This window comes from Larimichthys crocea, chromosome XVII (genome assembly GCF_000972845.2).
Source record: "Larimichthys crocea isolate SSNF chromosome XVII, L_crocea_2.0, whole genome shotgun sequence".
In the NCBI taxonomy this organism is placed as follows: Eukaryota; Metazoa; Chordata; class Actinopteri; family Sciaenidae; genus Larimichthys; species Larimichthys crocea.
Genome location: NC_040027.1, coordinates 8,800,724 through 8,810,455, shown reverse-complemented (window position 1 = coordinate 8,810,455; position 9,732 = coordinate 8,800,724). Strand labels below are relative to the sequence as shown.

The 9,732-nt window shown below is 44.0% G+C and overlaps 1 protein-coding gene across 2 annotated transcripts in view; it reads left to right on the top strand.

The window, feature by feature from the left end:
• The first annotated feature begins 1,127 nt into the window (after positions 1-1,127).
• Positions 1,128-9,732, top strand: part of LOC109140338 (BMP/retinoic acid-inducible neural-specific protein 3) — a 45,322-nt gene continuing 36,717 nt past the window's right edge. The window contains exons 1-2 of one of the 2 annotated variants that reach the window (XM_019266912.2): positions 1,128-1,840; positions 2,138-2,445. In XM_019266912.2, the coding sequence (XP_019122457.1) occupies positions 2,192-2,445 (254 nt within the window). In that variant the 5' untranslated portion in view covers positions 1,128-1,840; positions 2,138-2,191. Of the gene's footprint in view, positions 1,841-2,134; positions 2,446-9,732 lie in introns of both variants that reach the window. The other variant, XM_019266911.2, reaches the window with a different exon arrangement.

Sequence of the window (9,732 nt, the reverse complement as noted above, 5' to 3'; positions counted from 1 at the left end):
TTACACAACAAGAAACAAGTAGAGAAATCTTAATCCAAAAAAAAAGCACCAAGGAATGTCTGTGTCTGTTCTGTAGTAGTTGTGCTTCACAAGTCATCATGGCTGCAGGGTCACAAGAAAAGCCACCCAATCCCCCAGACACGATGATGAAACCGTGACAAATCAACTCATTCTCTCACTCCAGAATCTGCAAGTCGCTGTGCCACAGGATTTCAGCTTCTCTTTTGAGTTTGGGAACCAGTGAATCTCACGACTCAATGGTGTTCATTTCTCTAATCCAATCCCTGTATAAAACCTCCCTTTGAACGTCTACAGAAAAGCTGAGAGGCAGCACACACACACACATCCCCTCCCTCCGCTCGCCTGCCTCGCTGCCTCTCTGATCCACGCTCGGTGTCCGATGCACAAGCGAGAGAGCGAGTGCGCGGATCGAGCGGGTATAGAGCAGATCTAATTAAGTTTGCTGATGGTGAAAGTGATGATTATTCTGCAGGAAGAAAGGAGAGGGAGGAAGAGGGCAGAGGAAATAACGAGAATAACTGCAGGGGGCTGAAAACACCCTCTCCTCCGCCTCCTCCTCCTCCTCCTCCTCCTCATGATCGTCATCATCACCAGCAGCACAACCACCATTAAAGTCATTGTTCAAATAATTAAAACTTTTTTTCTTTTCTTCAGGAGTCATTGTCACTAAAATGATATCCATTATGACAATCAACATTTTAGTAGATTGACTCTCCATCTAGCAGAGCCGTGGAATATTAATTCCATTGTGATGACTATTTCTCTGCTTCTTTGTGTAACTCTGCTCTTTCCTTGTGCTTGTTATTAATTAGTGGATTTTTTTAAATCTATTATCAGAAGCACACACTCCCCTGAAGTGCGAGGCAGTGGATGTCAGGAGAGTCGACTTATTAAACTTGACATGTCCCTCTTTTTATCCGGATTCCCCACTGTTCCTTTTCTCTGCATCCTCCCTTTTAAGCTGTTACTGTTTCTGAAAATTAGGCATCTGACTCCAGCACATCAGCATCCTCTGACCATGCCTTAACCAACACCAACACCCCGCCTCCCCACCCTCCCCACAACAACACCTCCTACTCTCACTTCCTCCAGTTATGTCTCAGCCAACCGGGAGTGTGCTCGCTGCTGGAATAAATTAAATTGCGGCGGTGAGGTACGGGGGAGGGGAGAGGGCGCCGCGGATGCCATTCACACACTGCTCTCTGTGCGCCGGGAGTCCAGCATCAGCAGCTTTCCCGTGCGCCCTGCATGCGCCCCCTGAGCGCGTCGTTCCAATACAAAAGCCGAAAAATGAGTTAAAGGACAGCAGCAAAGCGACGCGTCTCTGATGCGGGTGGTCTTTTTTTTTCTGCATCCCCGCACATTTAAACCGAAAACCGAAAAAAACACACCAGTGTGTTGAAATAATTGGTCTACCTGGGAAGGTTTGACCCTGTGCGCTCTTGAAAGCGTCGTGTCCGCTGCGACTCCGCTCCGTTTGGATTGGACCTGTACAGTATAAACTGCTGCGCATCGTCTGAGGCTCTCCGCTGGAAATATGACACAGTGAAGAGAAACAAGTCAAGAAAAAAAAACAGGAGAGGAGAGGAGAGGAGAGGAGCGCGCTCCGTGGAGACTGGATGTCATCTTCTGTTTCCTTCAAGTTTCTCTGCCTCTAATTGTGCGTCTGTTTGCATTTGTGGCGATAATCCTCCCCAAAGTCCCTCTCCCGATGCCGCCCCGTGTGTGCGCCGAGCCGAACCCAACTTCACGGTCCTATCAGAGGATTTTGCGGAGACTAATTCGGACCAGTTACGGAGCACAGTACTTACAGAATAAGGTAAAAAACAACAACGGACTTTTACATAAAGCTTCCCTTTCATCCAAATTTAATTTAAAATACATTATGTTTTAATACTATTTGCTTCCTTATGTGCATTAGATGCACTGTAGATATTCAAACCTCTAAGAACAGTGGCCCCTTTTTCGACATTTCTGACCCAGCAGTGCTGGACAAACGCAGCTCCCTCTGGTCATCTTCATCCCACTCACGCCCCAAACCAGAATTACAACCTTCTTGTTCAGCTGTGTCTCCCCCTGCTTCAACTCCTCTCCCTCTCCTTTCTCGTTCCAGCAGGACTCATCCGGAGTGCAGAGAGAATGAAGAGTCACCGGGGCCGGGGGAAGCAGCATGAGTGGCCCGTGCATCTCCATTAGACTGACGGCCCTCATGTTTCTATGGAAGTGGTTAACATTAAGCCTGCTCCAGAGCTGGGTGTCAGTAGGGGCCTGGGCGGCGGACCCTGCCGGGGCTGGCTTCGGCGGCTCCACTGGGCCCCTGGGCTGGCTCCTGTCAGACAAGGGTCCCTTTCACCACTCGCAGGAGTTTGTTGATTTCACAGAGCGCTACCAGCAAGGATTCACCACCAAGTACAAGATATACAGGTGAGAGATGGTGGACGGTGGGGTCAAGGATGATGGTCTGAGTGGTCTGCAGTGTTTATGACATCTAAAGCCAAAATGGACTGAAAGTAGAGATGCTGTGCAATTATGTGAATTTACGGATGTAATTTAAACTCTGATTCTTGTGGCTCTGCTTGGAGAAAAAGAAAAAAGAAGTATTTTTACAGGATCTTTAGAAACGTCTGTGGGAGAGATCCCATAATACTTTTCTTCAGGCTGTAAAAGATGCAGATGTAGTAGGTGGCACCGTGGGATGAAGCATTCAGACGATTACTTAGTGGAGTTTTGCATACAAATGAAAAGCTCTGCATGCATTCTGCATTGATGCAAGCTTCCTTGGGTGCGACTGCCTGATTCGGCTTTTTGTGGGCGGCAGAGACGTACGGTTCGAGTACGATACAAGCCGTCAGAACGCTGCATATGAGTGGAAACTCAAAGTGGAAGATACCGCAGGAAGGTTTGAGCAAAGCAGCGGGACGTAACAGATATCTGACTGAGCCAGCTGATGTGTGACAGCGGGTAGACAGGACGGCTTCAGAAGTGTGCGGTGTGAGGTATAGTGGGTGTGTGCTCAGAAGCAGCAGGGTATTGTTTGAAGGCTCGATGCAGGACGACGTTTTTCTTTTAGTCTTAAGACGAGAGAGTGGAAGAACTGATGTAAACTGTCACATATGAAGTCACAGGACATTAGGAGGCTGTCAATCAGATATATTACATGAAATATACAACGTGTGTACTGTTGAAGTCATTTCACACGTTCCACAAGTTCACTAAACTGAATTATTCAGGCTTTGTACACAAGCAAACCATCGTGTAACAGCTGTAAAACTCATCTGTACATAGCAGGCTTTCTTCATTTGTTAATGTGTGTGTGTGTGTGTGTGTGTGTGTGTGTGTGTGTGTGTGTGTGTGATCATATTTCCCCCCTGAGTTTTATTCTCTTTGGGATGAAGCATTTACACTCAACACTGCAACTCAGGCTGATAAAATTCTTTTAGTCTGTGGTTCAGTGACACAGCGTGACACACACACAGTGTGTATAACTGTAGGGGTATTATCTTCTGTGTGTGTGTGTGTGTGTGTGTGTGTGAGATGTCTATAACATCTTATATAGACGGTTTTATTTTACAAATCGCCACGCAAAGTGGATTTTCTTGTACTTTCCTCTTTATCTTCAGGGGTGTTGAGGTCCTTTAGAGGTTAAGGACTTTCTCGGATCAAGGAGACATTTTATTTTATGAAAAGTTGATGAACGGTTTTCAGCCGACAACAATAAGAGTCTTTGCTGTCCGGCCAGGATTGAGTGTGCTGTGCTGACTGTCTGTATTAGTGGCTGTGTGTTGTTCCAGGTAAGTGTTTTGATGAGAGCGATGCTGTCGGCGTGTCCACGGCCCCTGCAGTGGAGGGGCTGGTGCCAGCTGAACAGAGGTTTGACTGACACTGGCATTTAGCAGCTGACAAGGGTGACAATGCCAGGCAAAGATAGGGAATGTAGCGCTGTTGGCTTCCCCACATCCATCACTCCCTCCCTCGCTGTCTCTCTGCTGGCTGGTCTTTCAGGACGTCTCTATAGCTCCCTTTCTCCCCCTTTCTTGTTTTTTTATGTCCTGGCGAGAAATAATTTGCATGCACGAGATTTTGCATTCACTAAAACTCACACAGACATCGTCTGACCATTTTAGATTTCCAAACCCATACTGTAACCTTCAGAGTGACTTCTATTGACCTCCATCAGAAATGCAAACCTGATAAGTCTATAAACCTCAGTTTTCCCCCTGAGCTCCTGTGGCCTTTTCAATTTCCCCCTGAAGAATAAAAGTACGCTGACTAATTAGAGCAAAAAAATTTAATAGGAAGTCGAATTTCACCACATTGAAAAGTGGAACAATGTCCCAGCATTGTCATTCGCTTTCCTCGTCTTGAAAAAACAAGTCTTTAAATATCTTGCACCCGGAGCACTGTCATCCATCGCCGAGCAGTCGAGGATGCCAGTTAGCTGGGAACTGAAGAGATCAGAAGTGCCTTCAAAATGCGCTTTTTGTGTGTGTGTGTGTTGTTCCAGAACAGACTCATGAATTTTGAAAGCCAGGCAAAGTAATCTTTGAGCGCTTCGCATTGATCAACAACGCTGTTCGGCTTCTCGCAGACACATAACGGTCCTTTATGGGTCAGTAAAAGTCTTGTTATTGCTTCTTCAATCGTCACCGCTGTGTGATGGAATCCTAAATCTGTGGACGGGGTAGCCAAATCGCCCAGAGTCTGAACAGTTTTCCCTCAGTGCCTGTGCAGATTGTCGGTCCTTGTAACTACAGGAAAGCAGTGAGACGCTATAAGAATGCAAGAGCATGCACGCAGAGGCAGAGACGGAGGAATAGCAAGGACTAATTACTTTTAATTAACCACCAGGTTAGAGGAAGTTTCAATAAAAACACTTAAATCCAACCTTCGTCTCTTCTGCCTTTATCTCCACGTGCATCTCACATTTTCTCCCTTTTCTCTACCTCCCTCCATCCTCCCCCTCTCTCCCTCCCTCCCTTGTCGAATGATCTCAAACCAATTGCTTTCCCTCGCTCATAAATATTCTCCAGAGCTCAGTTGGCCTTTCCCGTCAAGGGGCAGAGAGGAGAGGGGAGTCTGTGGATGAGGAGGAGGGAGGAGGAGGAAGAGGAGGAACCAGAGCTTTACCCCCCCCTGCTGGCCGGTCACTGCACCAGAGCAGCTTGTAACAATTTCTAATTATGCTAATAAATTAGAAATAAAAATAAAAATTTGAAGGGAGTGTTACTCAGGAGTTATAAAGTGTATAATTTTTTTACACTAACGATCTTTGCTCTTCTATCTGGACTGCATTAAAGGGCCGGATTAAAAACACCTGGAGAATTACAGCTTGCTGTCACGGCGGTTTAATGTAAGATGTGATTTTTTTACAAAACAGCAAATCCTCTGAATGAAAAAAGGTTTTCTCGTCTCAAGGTCTGATCAAATGCAATAATGGGAGCAATGAATTAATGGATTTCAGCTGTAAAAAAAAAAAAGAGAGGCATAGTGGCACTTAACAATATTACTTCCACTGTGATTGCAGAAAAATGCTGCTGTTATTTCAGCCATAATGGCAGTTTTAAAACATCTATCCATTCTTTCATTCTCTCCTGTCTCCTGGCGACGGTTTGCGAATCTCATAACAGCTTTCGGCGTTTGATTTAATATCGAAAAGCTGTCAGCTGCTCCTAGGTTTGCTTACCTACTAAATACACCTGTGTATGTAAATGAATCAGTTAACAGTGCATCTATTTTAGCTCGTCTTCTCGTTATCACTCATAGCACGAGTTCAATTAGAGATATCAGACGTGGAAATGGGTGTAAAACGAACAAAAGCATGTTTCCTTTAACAATCGAGAAGCTCGGGGTGTTGGGAACTCATTCCCGTGAACGTCAGGAGCTTCTTGCTCCACGATTTCTTGTGTGTAATCGAGCCATATTCACAGACAGTAGCATATTAGTCAAAAATGTCAGCTCCTCCTTTCTTCTTCTTCATGGGCCATAACTTTTATATCACGCCTCATCTCCCATGCTTTCTCCTCTCTTCTTCTCCTGTCAGCCCGCGGGGGGTTTCTACATTGACTTCATTTTGATGTAAGGAGTTGTCTCTTGTAATTATGGAGTGATTAGTGTTTCAATTACATGCAAACATGTTTGTGGAGAGGAGAGAATGCAGAAGCGTGACGCTACAATACCTGCCGCACAATGTAATCATGTCATTTAGATTTGGACGCAGCGGAGCCTATTGTGCTCGCTCGGTCTGGTGTTTGTGATTCCACCATTGTGTTTTGAACGCTTTAGATGGGATGGCACATTTAAAAGAGGTTATGAAATGGGATGGAATGAGTGGGCAGACAACTGCATGGATAGAGAAGAGAAGAGAAGAGAAGAGAAGAGAAGAGAAGAGAAGAGAAGAGAAGAGAAGAGAAGAGAAGATCACTTCAGTTAAAATATTATAGTTAACCGTGCTGTAAACATATAGTTACATATATATTGAAGAGGGAAATACAAAACACAAGTTCAGTTCTGGTAACAGCTAAAAGTTGCCCTTTAGATATAAATTTCTAGGTATTAAATCAAAGGGAGAGCTAGAGTTTGGGGGGAAATTTTCGAGTTCACTTTTATATTTCTGATTGGTGGTCAGCGCACCTTCAGGCACCATGTTAGACCATTTTTCTTTCCAAGAAAACTTCAAGGTTCAGTTTGCAGGATGTGGCAGAATCTTGCCATGTAGTTGCTGATTGGAATCACTTTGTTTCACCCTCTCCATCTTGGCGTAAACGAGACATGATAGAGCCTTTGGTTTCTTGGCCACTATCTGGAGCCAGTGTTTAATTCGTCCACTCTAGGCCAAACCATGGCAAACATGGTGGACTCCATGGATGAGGACCCTGAGTGTGTGTAGATATAAAAGGATTCCCCTTTTTCAGGTGACTATACACTAATGAAAACATAGTTAGAGTAACTTAGTTAGTTAAGGAAACTGAACTACTTGGTTACAGAAAGTTGAGGCTGTTCTCAACATCTTTAGGCACTTGTTCAAATGCTTAAAATGACCTAAACAATCCAATATGAATATTGACTGTTGCCTCTCAGTTGTTCTTCTCATTAATGAGGTCAGGGTCGATGCTCGGGTCAGCAAAACACGCGATTTTTACATCCAAGACTATTAATGTCAAAAGTCAACGTTGTTTTCTGTGCACCAGCACCATGATCTTCCCCTAACCTTATCCAAAAAGTGTTTGTGCCAAACCATAGCAAACACTTATATTAATCAGTGTGTAATGGTTTTGGAAAGCACTGTTAGACGGTGTCCTGCAGTTCTGGATGCCAGATCAATAAAACAATTTGGCAGACAATGACGAACAGACCATTTTATTGCTTAGTTTGAGGACTTTGGAAGAAGATTGCCTTAATAGTCTGTGTTGAGGGAACGAGTCGTGAACCGTGGTCTCTAAGTTTCTTCCTCAGAGGAAGCTGCTGCTTCCACCATTGCTACGAAGAGACTGTGAGATGTTTATTACAAACATAGGAGTGTACCAATAAAAAAAAATAAATCTAAAATATTATGCCTGGGTATGGTTATGTTATGATTATTAAATATTTGCATGATTGGATACTGTTGGTTCATTTCATGCTTCATTTACTGTTGGGGCTGTTTCTTTAAATGCAGACATCCATTCCAGCACTTCCTTTCTGTCTGATATGTAACCAAGTCAAATCTGACCTTGTTGCACACAGTTTAGAATGCAGTGGCATGCAGAGGCTGTTGATCCGGATTATAAATAGTCATTTGTAATCAATATATTATTTTCTTGAAATCATTATGGATTTCTTTTGCAAGCACGGACCCCGAGAGAGAGAGAGAGAGAGAGCAGGGGTGTATACCAGGATATGGTTTTTATCGAAATACAGTTTTCTCTCATACATGAATGCCTCAGCAGCTTGTTCAATGACAGAGCTGCTGTGGAGACAAGTATGTCGTCCTCCTGTTAGAGGGTGAATGTGTCTCCGGGACAAAAAGCAGAGCGGCCTCATCCTCTTGATCACCAGCAGCAATGGCAGTGACGAGGACTTCATCTAGCGCAGAGCTTATGGCTTCTGACAAGTGTGAGATGGGGGAGTTATCAGGGCCAGAGGTCCATGGAAGCAGCTTTTATGAAAAAGAGAGACTGAATGTTTGACTCTATTTTGTACGGATGGTCTGAGCTATAATCATTGGGATAGAGCCTGCTTCCCGGTTTCAGTACATATTGATTTGTGTCTGAAGGGTTATAGTTTGTCAAGGTTTTTATATCAAAATGCATCAGCAGTATCCGTTTATATTGTAGATGGCATCAGGAAGAAAGAAAAACATCCCATCCACCCATCAATTGATTAGCAAAATTCAAAACCGACGCCATGAGAAGTCAATGGCAGGCTGTCATTTCAGTGTACAGGAAGTAAGAAATCACCAATAAAAGCTCCTCAACAGCGGTTATTGTTTTGGACGTTGAAGATAAGGAGTCATCTCAACAACAAGATCATCCAACCTTACAAGAATTATTATTATTATAACAATTATTTACCGTCATCGCACTACAGGAATTTCAGTAACACCTTATAGTAAAGGTACACACGTTATCATCAATTCATGTGTGGAAAACTATAAATTCATTCATGTACTATCAGGAATGTGAAAGAAATAATAGTAGGGCTTTGTGAGGTGGGGAAAAGGTTCAGTGCACAGGTACCCAGGGGTACTGACCTGGTCTAGCTTTAACATGAATGAATAGCTTATTATTGACGGTTGCATAGCGGTGAATTCACACATATTAATCATTGCTGCATAAACATCCAACCATTATCTCTCAGTGGGGCTGGAGCCTTTCCCAGCTGACTCTGGGCGAGAGGCGGGTACACCCTGGACGAGTCGCCAGGACTCATCACAGGACACAAAGAGACAAACAAACATTCACACTCACATACACAGTCAGCAATTAACCTGTTAAGCACATGTCTCTGTGAAATTTAAATGAAATTTATTCAAGAAGGAATGTCAAAAGAGGGTCATGACCTACTACATGAATGAGTTAATGCTTTTTCATGCATGAATTTGTCACAATTCATGTACCCTTGCTATAAAGTGCTATGGGAATTTCTTGAACCCCCAACACAATTTTCAAGACTCCGAAGGTCAAACGTATGTTTTTATCACACAGTTCAGTTTAAGTACGGTCCATAAGCGCCGCAAACACGCAGTCTTACAATGTGTTTCCTTTGAGTGTCATTTCCAAATAAAATCCATCATTCCGTTATTAAAAATCCAACTAGCACGCCTTAATGATTGAGTACTGTAAATATGAATGTACAGTATGCTTCTGTTTGGTGATCACAACTTTAAGAAGCCCACGAGGACACGTCACGGACAGAAAGCCGTCCGTGTCCTCGGGGAGCAGCGTTATTTGACGTAGCTGGTGGCTCGTCTTCTGACTTCTGTTCCATTTGTTTGCGTTTGTGAGGTCGAGTGTGTGTGCACAGTGTGTGTTAACAGTATGCGCTCTCCCCGTTGTGTACACAATGTGATTCCAGGCATTCTTTGTTTTGTGTGCGCAGTGAAGTCTCTTGTCAACAGCGTTATGACAAATTGCAGTTACAAAAAGGGATCAGTGGTCTCATGTCAGCAAACCCTCCTGCAAATCACGCTGTCTCTGATTTGCCCTTGCTTTCCTGTTATCAGGAGGTGTGGTG